Source organism: Colias eurytheme, chromosome 29, assembly GCF_061535395.1.
Source record: "Colias eurytheme isolate Ceu_HAF_F1 chromosome 29, ilColEury1 Martin Lab GWU primary, whole genome shotgun sequence".
Lineage (NCBI taxonomy): Eukaryota > Metazoa > Arthropoda > Insecta > Lepidoptera > Pieridae > Colias > Colias eurytheme.
Genome location: NC_143008.1, coordinates 3,425,183 through 3,450,019, shown reverse-complemented (window position 1 = coordinate 3,450,019; position 24,837 = coordinate 3,425,183). Strand labels below are relative to the sequence as shown.

Sequence of the window (24,837 nt, the reverse complement as noted above, 5' to 3'; positions counted from 1 at the left end):
ATTGTTCTTTCGTGAAGTTGCGTCATCCACATGGTTCTGTTCGTAGTGTGCTGAAATATCTTTTAAATTAATAAGTTCGATAGTAACGTTAATAAACATGCTGTCGGCGACGCGAGTGATCAGCCGAAAGGCTCTGGAGTGTTCAGGAATTGGATCAGACTTTTATACACAAAGGAATTTTTCCACAATTCTCAAAAATGTAAGTGACCATTTTATAGTAGAAAACGAATGAAAATCGTTTGTCAAATTATTTTAACGTCAGTAAAATTAGTATTTCGCTAGATTTACTTTGTATTTAATTGTTATTTATTAAATGTCGCAGTTAAGAATTCGATTAGCCGGGAGGCACATGTGAGATATTTCGACATAAATTTCCTTAAAATTATCATTTTCCCAATGAATTTCAGACCGCAGCACCCACAGTTCCTATTTATCAGAGACATGGAGTACAATACAGACACAAGTAAGTAAAGTTTCACTACAGAATATTCTGTAACATAACCTAACTTATCGACCTTTGATACCGAATGCTGTGCTTAGAATTAAGTAGATCGTTGAAAGATAACGTTTAACTCTCCTTTTAAGCAACATATCTTTCAAATACCATAATTTAAGTTACTTTACAATAAGTATTTATCACAAAATCTTATGCAATATAGGTACAATAACATCCCAATATTGGTAGACAATGATTAATTTTAGTAAGCATAGAGGTTTAACTTTAAACCACTTTTTCTTTGAGTACTAAAATATTTGTATTATGTTTACCCGAACATACACTATTTACTAGCTTTGGTTATGTTCAGTATTCAAAATTGGCAAGCCTAGTGGCTTAAACGTTACTGACTATTGCGTCGAAATTCTTTAACTAAAATATTGAGTAAGTTACCAATTTATTTGTAAACAAGATAATATAGACTAATGTGAACATGATGCAATGTCTATGTGTGTTAAAAATACCCTTAAATACATGAATTAAGGAAAATTAATTGAAAAATTTGGTTTTATATTGAAGTAACCTAACCACTGCTTTAAAAGTTTGGTTGCTTAATCCATCAGGCCCCGGAATCACAGACACAATAGAAAATCTATTGTGTCGCGGTCGGATCTGGCCGTTCGGGGCTCAATGGGTTAATTCTAGAAACTAAATAATATACTATTACAATAGACTTATAGTTAAATAATAATAACAAATTGAGTAATTATAACAGAGCTGTGGCCTCGTCTTGTATATATTTTACCATTATCATCTATTAAAAAACGAATGTAAATGATATTTGGACCAGGAATAATTTTTTAATTTTGTCTTTGTTTAGTGAAATGAAATAGTTCTCTGGAATTTTCCTTTGAAAAGTTTCTTGATTTGCATTAAAGGTAGATATTTTATTTTTAAACATATATTTATTTCAGTTGTCAATTAAAAGTCTAGCCTCTTGATTAAATGGTGCTGTTACATATATATTTTTCTACTTAGTCAGCCAACTATATTATTACAATTATAATAAAAAGTCTAGGATATATATCGAAAGACAATATGATTAAGCTATTCTGCTCCAATAAATTTTTATAATAAAATTCTATAATATTAAGCTTTATTCTTATTCGTTTTTCTTTTGAACAGATCAGAGGGAGTCCGTGGCGCGGTTATTGGTATTGATCTGGGAACCACAAACTCTTGTGTTGCAGTCATGGAGGGAAAGACGCCAAAGGTAAGATTTATTTCTCCTTTGATATTTATTTAGTTTTTAGCACTGAAATGCTTTATATTTTATTATTATTAAAAATTTCCCATTGTCATTCCTTTCATTCTAACATATCATGATGTTTTGAAGCAGGAGTATTTCCAGTATGAGAGAGTGATGCAGCTGTCTTTTGTCCACACTGGAATTAAGACTACTTTATGACTTCTATATACATTGTATTGGCCCTACTTCAAAATAGTTGAATGATGTGGTGGATGCTCCCCTATTATAGGCAACCCACATGTTCTCTTGCCTAGGAAAGAATATAAAAGTGAAAGTACCTTTTCTTTAGGAATTTGGGTCAGCTATGTTTACTAGGGTTATCAATGTTACACAAACAGGAAGATAATTTTAGGATCAAGTTTGTATAGAAGTAAAAATGACATTACTTTCTATTCAATTTATCCATGAAGGTATTGAAAATTGCACACAAACATTATCAAAATTAAAATGTTGCCCATCAGAAAGTTATTTGTATGACTGATTGATATTTGACGATGATTGTCAAAAATTGGTCATCTTCACTACTGTACTATCATGATACATTTGGTAGATCTATAATTAAAATAATCATATTACTCGAAAGGAAAACATCGTGAGGAAACCGACATGTCGAAGAATCAAAAGTTCGACGACATGTGTCATCCGCCAACCCGCACTTGGCCAGCGTGGTGGATTATGGCCTGTACCCTCATAGGAGGCCCGTGTCCCAGCAGTGGGAACGTATATGGGCTGATGATGATGATATTATTTCATAGATAAATAACTCAGTGTATAGTTGTATCTGTGTAAAAGGCACATCGTATTTTGAGATAACCAAGATGGAGGTTAATGTCTCTGATTTTTTTTCCAACTTCAAAATATCCCTTCTTCTATAAACTTCTGAATATTTTGTTAATAGTAGGTATAGAAAAGATAGTTTTTTATTATACTTATCAGTTCTCTTGTATGTTGTAGTTAAATATGTACTTACTTTTATATGGATTTACTTCAATTTACATATTACACGGTTCAACAGTTTTACAATTTTTAAACACATTTACTTAAAGGTCATGCTAAAAAATTGTATATTTTTTTGAGTAGTTACTTTTATGGGTATTCAAAAATTACTTTATAACGTTAAATTCGTAACAATTTAATTAATTATTAAATTGTTATTATATATACAACCGCATCGTCGATCACCTATCACGCTAGTGCGTGTCGGGTTTTGCAGCGATGCTAGAGCAACTCGCAGAACCAGCTGGCTCAGGTCGCCATGGCCACAGCCTTCCTAGATACTGCGATACATTTTTTTTTCATAATTTTAGTCTCAGAAAACTTGCAATAGTGATATGGTCTTCCAATTTTAGGTGTAATATATTACTGGTCCTTGTAAAAAGGCCATCATTGAATGATTTTGTGTAAAAGAAAAAATTTTACAAAGATAGCTTGCTTATCTTATCTAGAATAATAAATAGAAGCATCTCAACTGATTTAAGAAACTTTTTTGATACATTTTATAAAGTCAAGCATAGTTAGATAATACATAATTCATTTACAAGATTTGCATATATTTTAAGATAATAAATGACGTATGGTTGTTTAAAAAATTAAAATTTATAAAATCAGATAGTGAGAGCTAGAAAACTTGAACAGATTTTTTTGTAAATCTTATATATAAAAATGAATCGCAAAATGTGTTGGTAAGCGCATAACTCGAGAACGGCTGAACCGATTTCGATAATTCTTTTTTTATTATATTCCTTGAAGTACCTACGAGGATGGTTCTTATGTAGAGAAAAAGTAAACATGTACCACGGGCGAAGCCGGGGCGGACCGCTAGTGAATAATAATTTCATTATTTTCGATATCATTTATAGCCAACTTTGCATTGCTACAAATATAATCCATACAAATAATTATCACTTATCTTGCTAGGTGGTAGAAAACAGCGAAGGTTCCCGCACGACCCCATCCCACGTGGCGTTCTCCAAGGATGGCGAACGCCTCGTCGGTATGCCGGCAAAGCGGCAAGCGGTCACAAATAGTGGAAACACGTTCTACGCGACTAAACGTCTCATTGGCAGACGTTTTGAAGATCCCGAAGTGCAGAAAGACATGAAAAACCTTTCGTATAAGGTTGTGAGGGCCTCGAATGGAGATGCTTGGGTGCAAGGTGAGATTTTTTGGCATTTTTTGTTGTTTTTTGTTCTTTATAGCGTTAGGAATGAAATACTACCACACAAGGTGGTGGAAAACAGCGAAGAATTACACACAACACTTGCAATTAGCCTTAACCCTAGAACCGTACCCTGGGGTACAAATGAAAAAAAATTCAGAAAATCTTCTATATCTTTTTTTCTAAACAACGGTTTCTTTTGCGCGTTCGTGTATTTGTCGGGGATGAGGAGACACGTAGATACCGTATTCGATCAGTGGTCAAGCTATTGAGAACACGTCGTACGAACCTGTCGGGGTACTCCAGTACCCCTGGGTACTACGAACGTAAGTATTTTAAGGTTCATTTATTTTATTTTTTCGCCTTTTGGTCGTTTTATTTTATATTTTTTATTGATAAATTTAATGTACAATTATAAGTTTACTTTACATTCATGTTATATACATACTGTTATTGTTAAATAGTGTAAGAATTTGTACTTTCAACAAATTTATGATTTGCTGCATGATTTGAATACCTGAGTTATTCATTTTCTTTTTTTGATGGCAAATGATGGATGAATTTTGATTTTTTGTGGGAGGTGGAATAACAAGAAGAGCTGGTACTTGGTGAGGCATCAAAATATGAACTTGACGAAAAAATTTTAATTTTTTATTATAAAAAACTTCACCTAGAAGAACGATTTCAGTACATAACTTTGCCAATGTCTCTACAAATAAGTAATGGAGATATTTTAGGACAACAATTACCAATAACTGCAGGGACCACTGCTGTTTCAAAATCTGAGATGTAACTGTGAATATCCACGTTAAAATTCCGTCAGTCCCGCACACAGTGCAGGAAGTGAAAACTTTTAATACATTTTGATCACCAACGTAAAGTGTGTGTAAATTGTAGAAAAAATATAAAAATGCCATGATAAATTAAATTATTAGGACCTAAATGAATGTTAAGATGACCTTAATAAGTCAACATTTAATAAAAGTTAATAATCTTTTTGTAATCTTGTTTTTTTCATTGGGGTACACTTGTACCCCTGGGTACCGTTAATGAAATTTTAATATGGGTACGGTTCTAGGGTTAAAGGCTAGTAGGTAAGTTGGAAAGCGGTCACATACAGTGGAAACACGTTCTATGCGACTAAACGTCTGATTGGCAGACGTTTTGGCGATCCCGAAGTGCAGAAAGACATGAAAAACCTGTCATATAAGGTCGTAAGGGCGTCGAATGGAGATGCTTGGGTGCAAGGTGAGATTTTTTGGCATTTTTTGTTGTTTTTTTGTGCTTTATAGCGTTGGGAATGAAATACTACCACACAAGGTGGTGGAAAACAGCGAAGAATTACACACAACACTTGCAATTAGCCTTAGAAACCAGTAGGCAGGTAAAAAGACGAACAGTGGCAGATGAATGTATGTAATTCCTTGACTTACAATATTTGATAGTGCTTAGTTTAGATATGATAAAAGTAGCTTTCTTTTCAGTCATATGAAAAGCAGAGCACCTGTAACACCACCAATGTTCAAGTATTTATAGGCTATTTATTTAACATAACTATACTTACTTATTTTAACGTTTTTTACTATACTCATACAGCTACCAAAAATTGTATAATGAGGCGGCCTAATCACTTAAGAGTTATATCTTAAAATCAAGTCCTGTTCCATTGCTCACTCTGCCACAAAAAATAAAAAAGACGTGTGGCACTCGGGGACTGCCGCGATTAAGCTATTGCATGCTATGCCTTCAAGCCACACCTCCGAGCCCGTCGGAGAGGGGAGCGTGAGGTTTTTCGTTACTAAATTTCTGGATTCGGTCCCCGCGCTCAAGGCCCGCGATAGAAACTATGCAATAGCTTAATAAATAAAAATAAAACATTTTCTTATAATTGCTTTAATTTCCAGGTAGCGACGGCAAAGTGTACTCGCCCAGTCAGATCGGTGCGTTTGTGCTGATCAAAATGAAGGAAACGGCTGAAGCGTATTTGAACACGAGCGTGAAGAATGCGGTGGTCACTGTACCGGCGTATTTCAATGACTCCCAGCGGCAAGCTACCAAGGATGCTGGTCAGTTTACTTTTATACTTGATATTATAGTTCTATTTTTTTATAATGTACTAGCTTTCCGCCCGCGGCTTCGCCCGCTTTGTCTAAAACATAATAAATTATATACTAACCTTCCTCTTGAATCACTCTATCTATTTAAAAAAACCGCATCAAAATTCGTTGCGTAGTTTTAAAGATTTAAGCATACATAGGGACAGAGAAAGCGACTTTGTTTTATACTATGTACCGATGAAACCCGTTTACCTTGGTCACGGCATCACGCGTGAACAGGTGGACCGATTTCGATAATTCTTTTTTTATTATATTCCTTGAAGTACGAGGATGGTTCTGACTATTGAAACAAGCTCACAAAGTAAATTTTTCTTTAAAATAATAAACGCATCGTCGATCACCTACCACGCCAGTGCGTGTCGGGTTTTGCAGCGATGCGAGAGCGACTCGCAGAACCAGCTGGCTCTGGTCGCCATGGCCACAGCCTTCCTAGATACTGCGATACAGTTTCTTTATTTATATGTATTTATAACTAGCTAACTCGGAAAATATTCTTTTGTTAGTTATGTACTTGTCACTTTGGGGTATTGAAGATAGTAATGACATATTTTCAAACCTACAGAAAACATATTACATATCTATACTAATATTATAAAGCTGAAGAGTTTTTTTGTCTGAACGCGCTAATCTCGGGAACTACTGGTCCGATTGGAAAAATTCTTTCAGTGTTAGATAGCTCATTTATCGAGGAAGGCAATAGGCTATATATCATCCCGCTACAACCAACAGGAGTGGAGCCACGGGGGTGAAACCGCGCGGAGCAGCTAGTTAAAGTTCATAAAAATCAGTCAAGTTGTTCAAGGAGTATGGCTATTGAGATGGTTAATAGTGCATGCATTTCGTACAAGAGTTTTCATTAAATTATGTTTTAATAAAATATTGGAAAGACATTTTCTAAAAATTCTAATTTGTAATGCATGTAAATTGTATATGGTAATTCGTAATAATATGTTTCTTCTGTTAATTTGTAATGTAATATAGTTTGTTCATACACTAGCTGTGCCCTGCGGTTTTACCTGCAATGTTCCACTCCTGTTGGTCTTATCGTGATAATATATAGCCTTCCTCGATAAATGGACTATCTAACACCAAAAGAATTTTTCAAATCGGATCAGTAGTTCCTGATATTAGCGCGTTCAAATAAACAAACCAACTCTTCAGCTTTATAATATTAGTATAGATTTTATTTGTGAGTGAGCGTATCAAAATAATGTTTGCCGAATCAGCTAGCTGCTAGACTAAACTATTACACGATTTATATTACCCATCTACTTGTTAAAAAATAATATTATTTACTACATAAATATGTTATTTCCAGGCCAAATCGCTGGTTTGAACGTGTTGCGTGTGATCAACGAACCGACGGCCGCCGCTCTAGCCTACGGCATGGACAAGACTGATGATAAAATGTGAGTTTGTTTCATTAATTTATTTAAAAAAGATATATTTTTTAGAAATGCTAATTTATATATTCATGAGCTCACTATTAAAAAACTGTGTGTATTTACCATTAGTTATTATAGGCGAACTAGTTTTCTGTTTATTGCCCACAGCTTGGCCAACATTCTATAAGAAAAACCTGCATAGTTCCTGTTTCCGTTCATTCATCATGTTTTTCATTTCTAGAGATTGATTTTGATATCAGTTCTCAATTCTTTTCATTCTGAATTTGATCAGGTTCTTGACTTTACAGTGGATATTAATTTAAAAACAAACAGATAGACTTTTTCACGTATAATATTATTGTGATTTTATTATTTTATATATAGTTTTAAATTATATGCACTTTAGCACAAGCTTTGGCCAACGCAATCGTTGGTCGGGCGAGGTCTCTGACCGGGTGCTATATTATCCTGTGGACATATTCACTGGCTGCACTATGTGTGCATTCAGATTATAATCTCTCAGACATTTGTTTCCCATTTATACTTTACTAGCTTTGCCCCGCGGTTTTACCCACATTGCTCCACTCCTATTGGTCTTAGAGTGTATAATGTTTACCGGTTAAGGGGAGGCTCCCTAAAATTTAGGCCATGGGAATTTGCATTAATATTCGGAAACAGTCACACATATAATTAAAATGGAACTTTAGTATATGATTTATTAGGTCTTTTTCTTTCCATGTACAAGACAGTTACGTAATTGTAACATTATCGCTCAATTCATTTTTTATTCAAAAATTATGCCTTTTTTAAGGATTATTACATTTTTTTAAAGATTTACTTGGACTTTATGTCTAAAATAAATGTTAACAGTAAGAAAATATAGTTTACTATCCAATCCCAAGATATTTTTTCTCTAGATCAATTATTACTTTAGTTATAAACGAAATAAGAGAATTGAGACTTACGAGATTTAGTTTCGAGCTCGAACGCGATCAAAGAGCGCACGCGATATTCAACTTTATTACGGCTGTGTTAGCGTCTAGCACCGTAGCGGTCTAACCGGTCTCTCAGTGCCAGAAATTAGGTTAGGGAGCCTCCCCTTAAGTCCGTTCTCGAGTTATGCGCTTACAAACATATTTTGCGATTCATTGTATTTTATAGATTTGTAGCAAAGGCATTTAGTAGTTATATATCTGAAATTTTAACTATAATACGTACAGTGTCCGTTAAGCGTTAAATGAAAGAATAAAAAGTATTCGATTGCTCTAGCGGGATCACGGGTGGCCGAGAGATGAAACGTCACACCGGGCAATGGGGTTTTTTTTTAAACTATTTATTTTTATTTTTTGAAGTGAAACTTCTTTATCGGGGTTGGAAAAAATTTTGTGTAACATTTTTTCGTTACGCGTGATGTTTTTCCGTTACGCGCCATCTTTTTCTTATCCCTATCACGCGTGATTCGACGTATTTCTGTAAAGTTGCATATAGTAAATTATTTTTTGAATAAAAAGGTCATAAAGAAGTTTCACTTCTTACGTGTGTACACTAGCACACGCACACATTTTTTTTTTCTATTTTTAACACATACATTTGTTCACAGCATAGCGGTATACGATCTCGGCGGTGGTACCTTCGATATATCCGTACTCGAAATACAGAAGGGTGTGTTTGAAGTCAAGTCGACCAACGGTGACACTTTACTTGGTGGCGAGGACTTTGACAATGTCATTGTTAACTTCCTCGTGGATGAATTTAAACGGGATGTGAGTATTGTTTTATGTTTTGTATGTATTTATGAGGAAAATGGGCAGTGAAAGTTGGGGTATATATCTTACGTGTGTACATTAATTAGTACACGCACACATTTTTTTTTTTGCTAGTCGCTTGGATTAAATTTTAAAGAATAAGTAAATCGATTCAATTATTATGGCACTGAATCTAATCTGTTTTTTGCATTTTTTTGTTTGCCATAAAAAAAATATACTGAGTAACATTTAAGGCTGTATTTTAAAGTTTTTTTTCTTTATCCCGGCTGAACCTGGATAAAGCTACCTGTGTTGAGATACCTACTATACTTCAAAAATATAAATAAAAAATATATATAGTTTGAAAAACACTATAAATAATACAAATATAACGCATCGTCGATCACCTACCACGCCAGTGCGTGTCGGGTTTTGCAGCGATGCGAGAGCGACTCGCAGAACCAGCTGGCTCTGGTCGCCATGGCCACAGCCTTCCTAGATACTGCGATACAGTTTATTTCAATATTAAATAAATAATCAACACAATGTCTCACAACACCACATTTGTTCATTACTATTTCTTACAAGAACACAATTTTTTCAAATAGCCACATTTGCTCAATAAAACTAAATATTTTATTTGAAATTGATATTATTGGTTTTATGGCATTCAAATGCTTTTTAATATAAAGAATAGAAAAAATTCGATCACGAGGCGGGAATCGAACCCGCATCCTTTCGCGCCATTCCGGGGCGGATGCCTGACCAACTCAGCCACTCGTGATCCGCCAAAGCAATTGAATTTATTCTATTCTTTCAGTTTTATGTGTCTATTTATTTATTTATTTAAACAGAATTATTCATTGTACTTACAGTAATTAAACTAAATCGTACATTGAATTTAGAAACAATACATGAAAAAGACATTTTAACACAATATCCTTCTAAACTATTCACATTTTAACCATAGTTTTTGAAGTGAAGCGTGTTTAGGCGCGTTGAGAGTAAAATTTCAAGGTCCCGTCATGGCAATACCTTCACGTCATGGAGTTAGGCGACGATTTTGATTATTTCCAAAGAAGTTTCACTTCTGACACGTGTCCTCGGCACCAACGCTTTTTTTTTGTGTATAAATGTCTATCTATCTAAAACCTATTTTTTACACGCTTTATATTAGCTTCACCTGTATGTTTGTTTGTAACCGACTTCTTTGGGCGCGATTTTGACCCACTTTAAACGGCCAGATTTCGTTCAAACTTTGTAGATTTATTGAGGTCCGATGACAATACACTAATTTGATAAAATTTTCTATTTTTTAGTTCGGTTTTCTATAAAAAGCGTGTTTTTTAGTTTTTTTAACTATTATTTTTATTCTGCAGCAAGGTATAGACATTCGCAAGGACGCGATGGCCATGCAACGTCTCAAGGAAGCCGCGGAGAAGGCAAAGATTGAACTATCTGGCTCGGTGCAAACTGACATCAACCTGCCGTACCTGACCATGGACGCTTCCGGACCTAAACATATGAATTTGAAGGTATGTTGTACAGTAAAGGACAGTACATTTGATTATCTATACTGTTAGACGTAACTTTTGATTTAATATTTTTGTGGATGAATAGTAGTCACTATTTACTGTCCGAACACGCTTAGCTAGTACTATAAAATGCCGGCTTCCTTTGAATCGTGGGGCATTCGTACGAATCGTGCCTAGGGGCTCAGACGTTGTTGATACGATGTTTGACCCAACTACCCTCACTTTGTTAATAGTCGTTGACTTGCTGTGATTTATTATCAACTGTCTACATCAATAAGGCAGTTGTGTAGAATCGCAGTACATTTTTATTACATTCAAACTAATATTTAATCCGTCCTCGCGTGTAATTTCTACAAATACTATATTAAAAAGCTTTGTTTGTTTGTTTGAAAGAGCAAATTACAAGAACCATGGGTTTTATTTAAAATTTGATTTCACTGTTAGATCGTCCATTTATCAAGGAAGGCAACGATCATAGTGTAGCTTGTATCATCACACTAAAACCAATAAAAGCGCAGCAATATGGGTAAAAACGAGGGGCTCATCATATTGTGTTTGTTAGTATAAATTTATAAAGAAATTAATAAAAATCTTGAGTTGCACTGAAAATTTATGTCTATTCAAATTACTGTGATTTGAGTATTTATTTCAGTGCTATATAAAAACAGAATTAAACCATCTGCCATTCTCTGTGAATGATGGACCAAAAATATTTTGTAACAAATATCTTGAATATCTGTAATTGTTTTATAAGCTACTTGGACTGAGTAATCGACAAACCAAACATTCTTGAGTTTTAAACCAATTTTATGTAAATAACACGCACATCATAAACACTATAAAAACTAAAGAAGTATTATATGTATTATATGTTAATAAACATTGAAAATTTATTATTATAAAGCTGAAGAGTTCGTTTGTATGTTTGTTTGAGTGCGCAAATCTCAGGAACTACTGGTCTGATTTAAAAAAATATTTGAGTGTTAGATAGCCCATTTATCGAGGAAGGCTATAGGCTATATATCATTACGCTAAGACCAACAGGAGCGGAGCAATGCGGGTAAAACCGCGCCGCATAGCTAGTGTAACTGAATAGATTGGACGTAACTAAATATTAAAATTTCTTCACAGATGACGAGATCGAAGCTAGAGTCCCTAGTCGGTGATCTAATCAAGCGTACGGTTGCACCGTGTCAGAAGGCCCTGCAAGACGCGGAGGTCGCGAGAACCGATGTGGGCGAAGTCTTACTCGTCGGTGGAATGACTAGGATGCCTAAGGTAAGGAAAATTTGAAAAAAAAAAGCAAAAAAAATCACAAAAAATGTGAAAATTTTGAAAAAATCACGTTAAAATTGTATTAATCGAAATCTAAGCTCAAAAGTCTCTATGGCATATATATCTAGTTTATGACGTCATCGTGGGCGCTATAGGTAAAAAAAAGACGGGTTGCACTCCGGGAGTGCCGGCAGAAGTGAAAACTTGATTATTAACGTTGAGCATGTTTGATATTTTGGAATGGTATCCGTCTTACGCTTTTTCGATCAGGTCACGTGTCCTGACGCGAGTTTATTTTATACCCATTACAGAAAAAGTGCTCAACGCCGCTAAAGAAGTTTTCACTTCAAAAATCACATTAGACAAAATCTTGAAATATCGTTGGTGACGTCATCAACGCACAGTGGCGTCGGGCTTTAGGCGTTAAATATCCTGCACTTTAGCACAAGCTACGGCCAACGCAATCGTTGGTCGGGCGAGGTCTCTGACCGGGTGCTACATTAACCTGTGGACATATTCACTGGCTGCACTATGTGTGCACTCAGATTATAATCTCTCAGACAAATTTTATATACTATACTATAAAAGTTCGCTATCAGTAAATTGAAATTACAATATCCTTAACTATTGTTCATAAAAAACGTCCTTTCTAATTTCCATTGCATTCACTGCATAATCGGTCATGTACTTATCTTATAGTTTTTTGTCCTCTAAGGGCCGATTTTTCAATGATTGGATAAAACTTCTCCGTCCAATAAAGTATTACACAATAATATTAAAATGTCACGTAAACTGTCAAAATGGGCAATTAGAATACGTTTTTAAAATGGTAGTGTTATACATTATTCGACGAATAAGTTTTATCCAAGTATTGAAAAATCGGCCCTAAATTACACGTAAGCATAGCTAGTCTTTATAAATGTCAAATCATGGATCTTAAAATCAAAAATACCTTTTCGAAAGCTTCCATTGCATTGGCTGCGTAAACGGTTATGTACTTATCTAATAAGTTTTTCCCTTCAACTTACACACAGGGATAGTTATAAGGTAGTCTTTATAAAAGTCAAATCAAACTAATCTTAAAAAAAAATTTGATTGCGGTTTTTTTTAATAGCTAGAGTGATGCAAGAGGAAGGTTTTAATTAATTAAGTTTTAGACAAAGCGGGCGGAAAGCTACTTCTTTTTAAAACTCACAATAACCTCTCTTTCTAGGTACAATCAACGGTCCAAGAGATATTCGGTAGGGCTCCATCTCGCGCGGTGAACCCCGATGAAGCGGTCGCCGTCGGAGCCGCAGTGCAGGGCGGAGTCCTAGCCGGTGACGTCACGGATATCCTGCTCCTCGACGTGACTCCCTTGTCCCTGGGCATAGAGACCCTGGGGGGGGTGTTCACTAAACTGATCACGAGGAACACGACCATACCGACCAAGAAGAGCCAGGTGTTCTCTACTGGTGAGTTTAGTATTGACTGACCGGTTGGCTTGGTTGGTAGTGACCCTGCCTTCCAAGCATTCCCGATTTTCGATAATAAATATTTGTGTGATGAACATAGATGTTTTCTCTGTGTATGAGTGTTAATTATCTATATAATTATTTATTTAAAGTTATATATGTATGTTTAACCATCTGGTTTCCATAACACAAGCGAAAGCTTATTATGGGATCAGATCGTGCCGTGTGTAAAAATTGTCAAAAAAAAAAGATTTATTTATTTATTTATTTATTACGCCAAACCAACAGTAAATACATATAAATCATTGCAAGCTTAAATCTAGAAGTATATAAATGGTAAGGATGTATCTACCAATTATAGGTAAGGACAATTCATTTAGAATATCATAAACTTACTTAAATTGTACCAACTAAATCAACATAGCGATTCTTATGTTAATTTATTTTATGACTAACGTAACTATATTTAAAGAAATTAACAATATTTTTAGAAAAAATTGAATACGAATCAAAGCAAATATCCACCAAATTAGGCTGAGATGCACACAAAACATTAAACTCACTGCACATTCTATTTATTGGCGAGTTTTTACCAACATTGTTTCGATACAGCGGGAGATCAAAAACTCTAGAAATAGGAAGACGGGGTATTTTACTAGGCACTGTAAACCTAATTTGCTCTAATATTTGTGGACATACAATAAAACCTCTAATTATTTTGTATAAAAACAAGATATCCCTTTGTTGCCTACGATTACGAAGAGATATCATATTGAAGAACGCTAATCGGGTGTCGTAAGGATTTCTATGAGATATACCTGGAGAGATAAACGCAATGTGCCGGGTGAACTTACGTTGAATATTTTCAATACGTTGAGAATGCACTGAATAGAGGGGACTCCAAACCACACTGGCGTATTCTAGTTGGGATCGTACTAATGAATTAAAAAGAGACAGTTTCGTTTTTACACTAAATGATTTGGTATTTCTTTTTAAAAAGCCTAACATTTGTGACGATTTTTTTACAACTGTATTAACATGAGAACAAAATTTTAATTCACTATCAATAAGAACCCCTAAGTCACGGATTTCATTACATTCACACACAATATCTTTGTTTATAGTATAAATTGCTGGTGTACGTTTCTTTCTCCGGGTTAACATAATTAAGAAACATTTCTCAGCATTCAGAACCATATTATTGTCAATGCACCACTCTACAATTCTATCCAAATCTGATTGCATTAATGAGACGTCATGTTGAGATTTGATCGTTTTAAATATCTTGAGGTCATCGGCGAATATAGAGAAGCTACAGTGGTAGATAACGCGACTAATATCGTTAATGTACAAGCTGAACAATATCGGTCCTAAATGAGAACCCTGTGGAACTCCGGAGGATGAGGTATAAGGATGAGACTCATATCCTTTTACAGTAACGATCTGTATTCTATTTTTTAGGTAAGAACCAAACCAACATAACAGAGAACCATATATTCCATATGATTCGAGTTTAAGCAATAGGAGGTCGTGGTTAACTCTATCGAATGCACTCGAGAAGTCAGTGTAAACACTGTGGACCTCATTACCTTTATCTATCTCTCTAGATATATGTGAGATATACTCAACCAGATTAGTTTCCACAGATCGTCCCTTAAGGAACCCATGTTGATTTGAGTTAATGAAGCAGGACGTGTGGCTGGTAATTATAGGACATAGGAGAGACTCAAACAACTTGGCTAAGCAAGATAAAATAGAGATAGGTCGATAGTTTCGCACATTGTCGGTGTCGCCTTTCTTATAGACAGGCACAATTCTGGCCTTCTTCCACTCAGAAGGGAAAGTACCACTGTCTAAGGAACGATTAATAATCTTACTTATAGGTAAGGCCATCACGACATAACAACGTTTGAAAAATAGAGATGGAATACCATCCGGTCCGCCGCCTTTGAATGAGTCTAAATGTTTCAATTTTTTCGCGACCTCTGCTTCAGTAAATTGCAACTTACATAACATCGGAATATTACAGCTAGAAACAGGTAATACTGGATTTGTAGGAGAAAAATTAGCAAAAACTGAGGAAAACTTCTCCGCGAATAGATTTGAAATATCAGGCCCACTTTTCGCGATTTGATCATCTAGGTACATACAAGAAGGAATATTAGATACATTTTTGCGCTTAGAGTTCAAACTTCCAGAAATGTTTAGGGTTAGATTGAATATTTTCCTCAAGATTACGTTTATATTTGCTCAGACAATCATCGAGTAGTTTGTGAGCACGCTCTCTTACAATATCAAATTCTAGTTTGTCTCGGGGATTATTAAATTTTGTGAACTTCAAGCGCAATTTGTGTTTTTCTTTCAATAGCCTTATAAGTGCATGACTGTACCACAGTATTACCATTATATCCTACAGTAAGGAATCGCCTTTGATGTCGCGCGATGCCGCCGCCAGCGTAGGTAATGACGCTGCCACACGAAAATACGCTAGGGTTGCAACAAATGGGAAATAAAACAATTGTGATTATTAATATTATGATGAAATCTTTATTCATATGTACATTCAAAATAATTGCGATTATTAAATCTGATGTAATTATTTGTTCATAAATATATAATTACAGATATTGCACTGCTAAATATTATTTACGTGGACACTTTATTTTTGGATGTTCTTAATTGTATATTATAACATTTAACTAAGTAATGCATTCGCATTGGGATGTACAATCTGATTAGAAAATAATGAGGACAACATATATACATAGCTTTGATTTTAATTCAACAGATACAATTAATACAACCTTTCTGAAATATTGTTTCCTTCTGGGATTTCAATGTAGATTTACATCCGTAAACCGAACAGTTTGTGCGCGCCATAATAGAATATGTAAGTACCTATGTATAATAAAATTATTACACAAAAAATACGACTGCGTCATCCTTTCGCGCTAGGTAAAGCAAACTAAGCGTGTTCGCTTTACGCGGCCCGCGTCGCCCGACCCCCGCCAGTTCCCCTCCGTTTCTCTGCACAAGTACATTCGTCGCACTACTGTAGGAAATAATGGTAATACTGTGACTGTACCATGGTGGATATTTACTTTTGACAGACCAACGTTTCGGAACAAATTTATTTATAACATTATACAATACATCATAAAATCTCTCAACCATTGCGTCAACATCTATACAATTATTAAAAACATCAGTCCAGTTAATCAACTTTAGATAACTTATTATTCCCGGATAGTCAGCTTTGTAAAAATTTAAATGTGACTGACTACGAGCGTGAAGGTTTTTATTTTTTGAAAGTGACAGCGTGACGACTAATTGAGGATGGAATGGATCAAGTTTACTGAGAATATCAGTAGGCTGTGATACGTGAGCATTTGACATGTTAGTTATAACAAGATCCAAAATCTTACCATCCTTATTGGGGATTGTATTAAGCTGATTAAAATTATTAACAGACATAAAATCAATCAAACAGTAACCCAAGGAATTTTGAAAGTCAGAGGGCGTTGGAAAATAATTGTCACCCTGTACAGTCCATTTAACAAATCCCATGTTGAAATCACCAATAATAATTATATCATCAAAATTATCAGATACCAAGTTATTTATGTTATCTAAGTAATTACTTAAGGTAAGTAAATTTACAGGTGGTGGCAGATATACCGCACAAATTGCAACTTTTAGACATGATCTGTTGTTATCACTACTAGTAACTTCTACAACCACCCATAAATCTTCAGCAGCACAAGTTTTTGATTCCCATTTAGAAACACGGTAGGAGTTTAGATCATTTGAAACAGCCACCATAACACCGCCACCGTCAGATTTAGATGAACTAACAGAACTGTTACGATCGTTACGATAGACTGTGTATCTATTACTATCAATGAACTCACCATTATGGATTTTAGCGTTTAACCAGGTTTCGGTAAATATGATTACTTCATAATTACAAAGTAGAATGTTACTATAGACAGTGTTCGTTTTTGTTCGAAGCCCTCTTACATTCTGGTAATATATATCAAGCATTATAGTATTTTAAAACTCTACAACATTCACATAGGTTAATAAACTAATAATATTAATAAATGGACTTATTTAAGAGCTTTAAGACTGTCATCATTACGTATTGTTAAGACCTGGCCAAACTCGTGTTTCCGAACAAATATCTTAGCGTTTCTTATCCACACAAATCTGTATCCGAGCTCCTTAGCCTTTTGTCGTGTAGCGGCATGGAGTTGTTTATTTGCCGGAGTTAGGTGCTCTGATACAAAGACGGGAGACTTCCGCCCAGCGATACCTAGATGCTGCGATGAGAGCTTGTTTTCAGGATTATTTTTGTTGTATTTAGAAACGGCGGCTAGTACTGTATCACGAATGCGAGTGCTACGTAGTTTGGCTATAACAGACCTAGGACGGCTGCTATCCTTATTGTACTTAGCAACTCTGGTTACGTGCAGAATATCACTGTCATCGAGTGGCGCCCCCACAGTTTTCGCTAGCTGGCCTAGGGTGTTAGACAGAATTTCGCCCTTGTTTTCAGGAATACCGTTGATTTCGATGTTATTTTCACGAAGCTGCTGTTCGACAATATGCAGTCTTGTGCCGAGATCAAGAACGGTGGACTTTAGTTTATTATTCTCATTTTTTAATTCATCAACTAAGACGTTTCTTTCATCCAACGATGTTTTCAGTAACTCAAATTGTGCATTGAAAAAATTTAGCGATTCTTTAAACGATGAGATTTCGTGTTGAATGCTTTTAAGCTGATCGGATACCATATTTCCCATAGTTACATTGAGAGATTTGGATAACTCCTCCTTTAATATATCCCGCAAACAACCTTTAGTAACATAGTCATTACTGTCAGCTTCAGAGTTGAATGAATTTTTACGCTGGCCTCTCGTCCGCATATTTATAAATCCTTCACCAGATGCAGAAGTTTGAGTGATATTTTGAGTGTCAATCAACGACTCAGCTTTCGACATTCTTATCGGCGTATTTGTATTATCGCATTTTGGCTGTTTGCACACACATTCAGGACATATCCAATTATTTTTCTGATCAAGGTTCATGTTGTTATGGAATGCCTTAGATGTCACATTCGCACATTGAAGATCGTATTTTTTTCTGCACGACGAACATACCAAATATTCTCTATTACTTATTGTATTAGTGCAAGCCGAACATTTATTTCTGGTACTTGACATTGTTAATATATATTTTGTTATAAAATGGAAATACTATAGCAACTCCAAGCAGTATCAATAATAATATAATAATAAGAATTCTGCCGATTTGCAGTGCAGAACGCTGTGGCGGTTGAATAGATGGTAGGTATCAAGGTAGGTATGCAAGCGAGGGAAAAAGATGCAGAATCTTCTGGAGAAGTTGGTGCGTTGGTGCTTTCATGTGATGTCGCAGACATCCTGTAAATGTATTTTTAAAGTTTTGAACTTTTTTTTAATACTACTTTATCTTTTTTGGGAAACTAACCCTTCTAAAGGGTAAACACTTCAATAAAAATTTAAAATACCATTATTTATGTTTAATATTATAGCATATTAAAACAACCGCATCGTCGATCACCTACCGCGCTAGTGCGTGTCGGGTTTTGCAGCGATGCGAGAGCGACTCGCAGAACCAGCTGGCTCAGGTCACCATGGCCCCCGCCTTCCTAGATACTGCGATACAGTTTATTTATTAGATCATTATTAAATTTGCTTTAAACTAACACCATTAGAGCTCGAGCAGTCCGTGTTCGTCGCTCAGCCGTTAACTGCTCGAGCTGCCCGTGTATTGCCGCCTTTATACGCTTAACAACACCAAATTACACAAGGGCAAAATTTGAATATACTAATTATTATTGTACTATAACTTTAAGACAATATTATTATACCCATTAAATGATCTTCCACTTAAGCCTCTTAATATAGTTTGTAGTTTGATTTACCTAAACAATGATTCTCCATTCCAGCCGCCGACGGACAAACGCAAGTCGAGATCAAAGTGCACCAAGGCGAGCGTGAAATGGCCGCCGATAACAAGTTACTCGGGCAATTCTCTCTCGTCGGTATCCCGCCAGCGCCACGTGGCGTGCCGCAGATTGAAGTGACGTTCGACATCGACGCGAACGGCATCGTGCACGTGTCCGCTAGGGACAAGGGCACCGGCAAGGAGCAGCAGAGTGAGTGGGGGGTGGGGAAACGGATATTTAGCGAGAAGTCGCAAAATTACACGCTAAAAAACAGATAAAGAGCCAAAACACACGCTTTTACACCAACAAACACGAACAAGACGCTTAAGAACGCAACGTGGAAGAAAACACATTTTAAGTTACTAAACCGCAAAGAAACCTCCAAAACACTTAATCAGTGTGAGTGAGTGGCACTAAAAGACACTTAAAAGTAAGACATACACACATTAATAAAACACAATAATTTGAATAAAATTGAATTTGAATTTGAATTTGAATTTTTACACCTTACCATAATAAAGTCAAAAATAATTCAAACTTTTGGTATTTTATTGAATTTTTAGCGAATATAAACTTATTCCCTTCTTAACTAAAACATTAATTCTCCTTCCACAGTCGTGATCCAATCGTCCGGTGGTCTATCCAAAGACGAAATCGAGAACATGGTGAAAGCAGCGGAACAATTCGCCGCCGCGGACAAACAGAGACGCGAAAGGGTCGAAGTTTCCAACCAGGCTGAGGGAGTACTGCACGACACTGAGACCAAGATGGACGAGTACAAGGAGCAGCTGCCGCAGGATGAGGTGAGATGGATAGACAGATAAACAGATATGTACGTGTCGCATGTCTTACGGTGCATTTAGACCAAACGAACATAGAGCAGGAGTATTCTTTCGTGATCTTTTATGGCCGTTCCCAATATTCAAACTACGGTTATAGATGGACAGCTATCTCCGATAGCTAGCAAGGTTCTCCTTCAGCCTTCTGTGTCCTAACAGACCAAGATATTTTTTTTTCTTTGTTTACACCGGGAATCGAAATCAGTACCCCTTGGTGTTACGCTCACGCGTCAACCACTGTACCGAGGAGGCGGTCTGCTTCGCGTGATTGCATACTGTTGAAGAATTGTTTTCAACACATTTATTTAAAGGTTATGCTGGTAACAAAATGTTAACAAATTTAGTGTTCGTTAATAATTTTATGTAATACTTATGTAAAAATTTAATGAATTAATATTAAATTACTAGCGGTCCGCCCCGGCTTCGCCCGTGGTACATATTTCGCAATAAAAGGTAGCCTATGTTCTTTCTCAGGGTCTAAAGATTGTCTGTGCCAAGTTGCATCAAAATCGGTTGAGAGGTTTAACCCATTGAGCCCCAAGGGGCCCGATCGGTCCCAGACACAATAGATTTTCTATTGTGTCTGTGGTTCCGGGGCTAGACAGATTAAGCGGGAAAGCGTAACAGACACACAGACAGAGTTACTTTCGCATTTATAATATTAGTAGGGATTGTTATTTGTATTAAAAACATACGCATCGTCGATCACCTACCACGCCAGTGCGTGTCGGGTTTTGCAGCGATGCGAGAGCGACTCGCAGAACCAGCTGGCTCAGGTCTCCATGGCCCCCGCCTTCCTAGATACTGCGATACAGTTTAATTATTCACACTGCACTATGTTCACTCAAACTTTACCTATACTATTTAATATTTATACTGTGACTTTTAAAATCACTACTAAATTTTTTTTTTTTTTATTTCTAAGGACTGATATTTGTTTTCTTTGCACCACATTGTTAAAATTTTATTGTTGAGAACCCAATGTTCTAATAAATTAAACATTTCTATCGTTCAATATTTTTTTCCAATTATTATTACTTGATTCTATTAAAATAACCACTTAAGCGTGTCATACCCAACCGGTAAAAATGGAACCCTATTACTGCGACTTCGCTGTCCATTTGTCATGCCATATCTCACGAACTGTTATATGTTGGACAGTTGAAATTTTCCCATATAATAGACTAGGTTTCCGCCCGCGGCTTCGACCGCGCAGTCAAAGAAAAACCCGCATAGTTCCTGTTCCCGTGGGATTTCCGGGATTGCGGCATTTTCCCGGGATAAAAAGTAGCCTTTGTCCTTTCTCGGGTATCAAAATATCTTCATACCAAATTTCATGAAAATTGGTTCAGTAGTTAAGGCGTGATTGAGTAACAGACAGACAGACAGAGTTACTTTCGCATTTATAATATTAGTATGGATTTAATGTTATTATATAAACGACAATTAACAAATAATTTTGTTTCTAGTGTGAGAAACTGCGCGTCGAAATCGGCAAACTTCGTGAGCTATTAGCGCAAAAGGACACCGCCGACCCGGAAGCTATCCGCACGGCGACCAGCACGCTGCAGCAAGCTAGCTTGAAGCTATTCGAACAGGCGTATAAGAAGGTAAGAGAAAAGAGATTAAAAAGAAACGAAATTAAAAAAAATAAGTTTAGTTTATCAGGCTGAAAAAGTAATCGATTCAGTAATAATACGTAGTAGTATACGAAGGTAATCATTATGAGAAAAAATCTTATGATATACGTAAATAAAAAAAAAAAATTTCACCCACAATTAGGCTCCCTAAAAATTATAAAGTAAATAATAACATATTTTGTATGCACATATTTGAGCCAGTGTGTAAGCCAAGTGTTCACATTGGTCAAGCAATTGTGCTATAGTAACGGAAGACAGTTATCAGCCCCGCTTATTCGTATATTTGGGGACGATTCACGCTTCCTACATTTAACTGTAAAATAAGTTAGCAATAAGAAAAATCGTAAAATTTTGTTAAAATCAACCTTTGTAATTTTACATCTCAAGTGACTATACGAGATTTTTGTAAGGGCAATATTTCTTAAAGAAAAAGTATGAAATGTTAAATAATTCACTTATTTCAGAATGAGTGGTAAAAGTCATAAAAAAGTCGTTGACATATTATAATATAACAGTACAATTTATAATAAGAAAAGCAGACATTGTTCTGCACTTCTGCCTTATTGCCGCTTTTACCTTTTATCTCCATAAGAACATTCCTTGAGTCTAATATGAGAAAAAGAAGCAACTAATATGAGTGCTGTTTTTGAAGTAAAATTACAAGATCGCGTCATGGCAATGCCGTCACGTCATGGAGTACGGGGGCCATTTTGGTATCTTTGAATCTTGCCAAACAAGTTACACTTCTGACACGTGTTCTCGGCACACACGCCATTTTTATGTGAATACCACTCTAAAATCGAAAAAAGTTAATTGTATTGGTTTTACATTCAGACATTACGAATCGGAAAACACGAGTTAATCGATACTTTTCTTTACAGATGGCCGCAGAACGCGACAGCCAACAATCGAGCCAGCAACAAACCGAACAGCCAGCAGACGATAAGAAGGAAGAGAAGAAGAATTAAATATATTTAATTTGCACACGTTTCCGTTGCGACGAAACCGTTTTTCCGATATGACGGTATCGTTTCGATGATACCGTTGTAACGTTTCTGTTATGATACAGTTGTAATGATTTCGTTATGACTTCTTAGTTGAAATGATACCGTTATAATAATTCCGATGCGACGTTATAGTTATGACGTTATCGTTGCGACGATACCGTTGTAAAGTTATCGTTGCGACAAAACCGTTTTTCCGATATCACGTCGTTGTTGCGATGATACCGTTATTATTTATACGTTATGGCGATATCGTTGTGACGAAACCGTTATAATGTTACGTTGCAACGTTATCGTTATAACGTTTCCGTTACGATGTTTCTGACTTCACTCGTGCAACTTGAAGGAAGGAAATCTTTGATATATCAAAATAGTTTTTTTTTAAAGCGGAAGCTTTTATGGTGTGTGTAGATTATTTGAATATATATAAGGATTGGATTGCACAGCCATTGCACAGGTATAGACGGACAGAGTAACGTTTTATTAAAATCCATTTATAAGCTTAATTATTATAGATATTGCTTCTTTTGAGTTGCGCAGTGAATGTCAAATGTATGGAAAAAATGTGATATATTTTCAATTGTATCACAATCACTTAAAATAATAAAAATAATGTACGATTGGATTCGAATGTGGTAATTTTTATTGTATTTTAGTTTCCTAACTTGGAGGTTTTTATAAGTAGTTGGAAAAAATGGAGGTATATGTATATGTCTCTTTCGCACATGAGTTTTTATAAAATTAATTCAATTTGGTAACGCCAATATTATTAAAATACATATATAGGTGGACATTTTAAATTTATGTTTCAACTTACAGACAGACAGATTTCTTGTTTTTTCTATACAGGGTGTCCCGCTATTGGTATACTAAGCGCGAAGGAACTTGTAGTTTTGCATACACTGATCACGTAAAAAATACATAAACAACAAAATTACGTTAAAAAATTTTTGATATTTTTTTCCTGAAAATCCATGTTTTCTTCTCTAGCTTCGCGCAGCCGTCATATACCGCTTCTCTAATGTGAGCATTTTGTCTATGAAAACATAATCTTAAACGATAGCTCACGTGCTAGTGGCAAAAATGGGCGGGTTGCTTGTTATGGGTGTACACATAGAGTTTTAAGAATTCATCTATTTGAAAAAAAAATGCGTCTGGATTTTTTTAAGTATTTTTTACATACTCAGCGTATGCAAAACTATAACCTCCTTTGAGCTTAGTATACCAACAGTGGGACACCCTGTATATACTATTAAAAAACCTCTATAGTGTATTCAGTTTATTCGTAGCGGCATTTCCAATATAGTTGTATATACAGTAGTTATGCCAAAAATGCAATTTCCTTTACTTGGCGAATAGATGATTTTTTTTTCTTAATTTTTATTAATGCACCGAGGCAATGGCTTAAATGAAACAGATAAAAAACTTTGTGATTTTGACATGCGTACATATTTTTGAAAATTAAAAAAAACTGACAATAGTATTTTTTCTTTAATAATAATAAATCTATTGCCCGGTTCGTTGATAATTATTTTTATTCTTCTATTGTGTAAATCTCAAATTTCGCTTTCACGTAGTGATAGAAAGTTTTAACGGTAGATGATGAAAAATTTCCTTTTTTCCTTTGTGTAAGTTTCAAGACTTGCCGATAAAGTCCCTGATAAGCTAACTGGAAGATATCCAGAGGTCGTGAAACTGGCTATACATGAATTTGGAATAAAATTTAAGATTTTAGGCGCATAAATTTCTTTTTTGTTGTTAAAATGTTAGGAAGGACTGGTATCCCCCGTAGTTAAGTTGTTGTATATCGTATATAATATAATATTACTGCAATGTATGTTTATTTTGTGATTGTGTGCGTGTGTTGCGTTTTGTGAGTGCGTCCGTGCGTATATCTGCATTTATTTTGCTATTAAAGCTGTATTTTTATTACTTGTTGTTATAGCGG

General features: G+C 35.5%; 1 protein-coding gene across 1 annotated transcript; it reads left to right on the top strand.

The window, feature by feature from the left end:
- On the top strand, positions 1 to 23,356 carry Hsc70-5 (Heat shock protein 70 cognate 5). The gene is made up of 14 exons (XM_090118171.1): positions 1 to 199; positions 408 to 463; positions 1,622 to 1,709; positions 3,663 to 3,900; positions 5,808 to 5,969; positions 7,339 to 7,429; positions 9,006 to 9,168; positions 10,530 to 10,685; positions 11,817 to 11,963; positions 13,174 to 13,414; positions 19,407 to 19,616; positions 20,022 to 20,209; positions 21,715 to 21,855; positions 22,767 to 23,356. Exons 1-14 carry the CDS (start codon positions 98 to 100, stop codon positions 22,851 to 22,853), a joined length of 2,070 nt encoding a protein of 689 aa, XP_089974297.1. The 5' UTR covers positions 1 to 97; the 3' UTR covers positions 22,854 to 23,356.
- The last annotated feature ends 1,481 nt before the right edge of the window (positions 23,357 to 24,837 follow it).

Coding starts and splice junctions, on each gene's coding strand:
- Hsc70-5 (XM_090118171.1), top strand. CDS start 98: ATGCTGTCGGCGACGCGAGTGATCAGCCGAAAGGCTCTGGAGTGTTCA. Junction 1,710..3,662: donor TGGAGGGAAAGACGCCAAAG/GTAAGATTTATT, acceptor TTATCTTGCTAG/GTGGTAGAAAACAGCGAAGG. Junction 5,970..7,338: donor GCAAGCTACCAAGGATGCTG/GTCAGTTTACTT, acceptor TGTTATTTCCAG/GCCAAATCGCTGGTTTGAAC.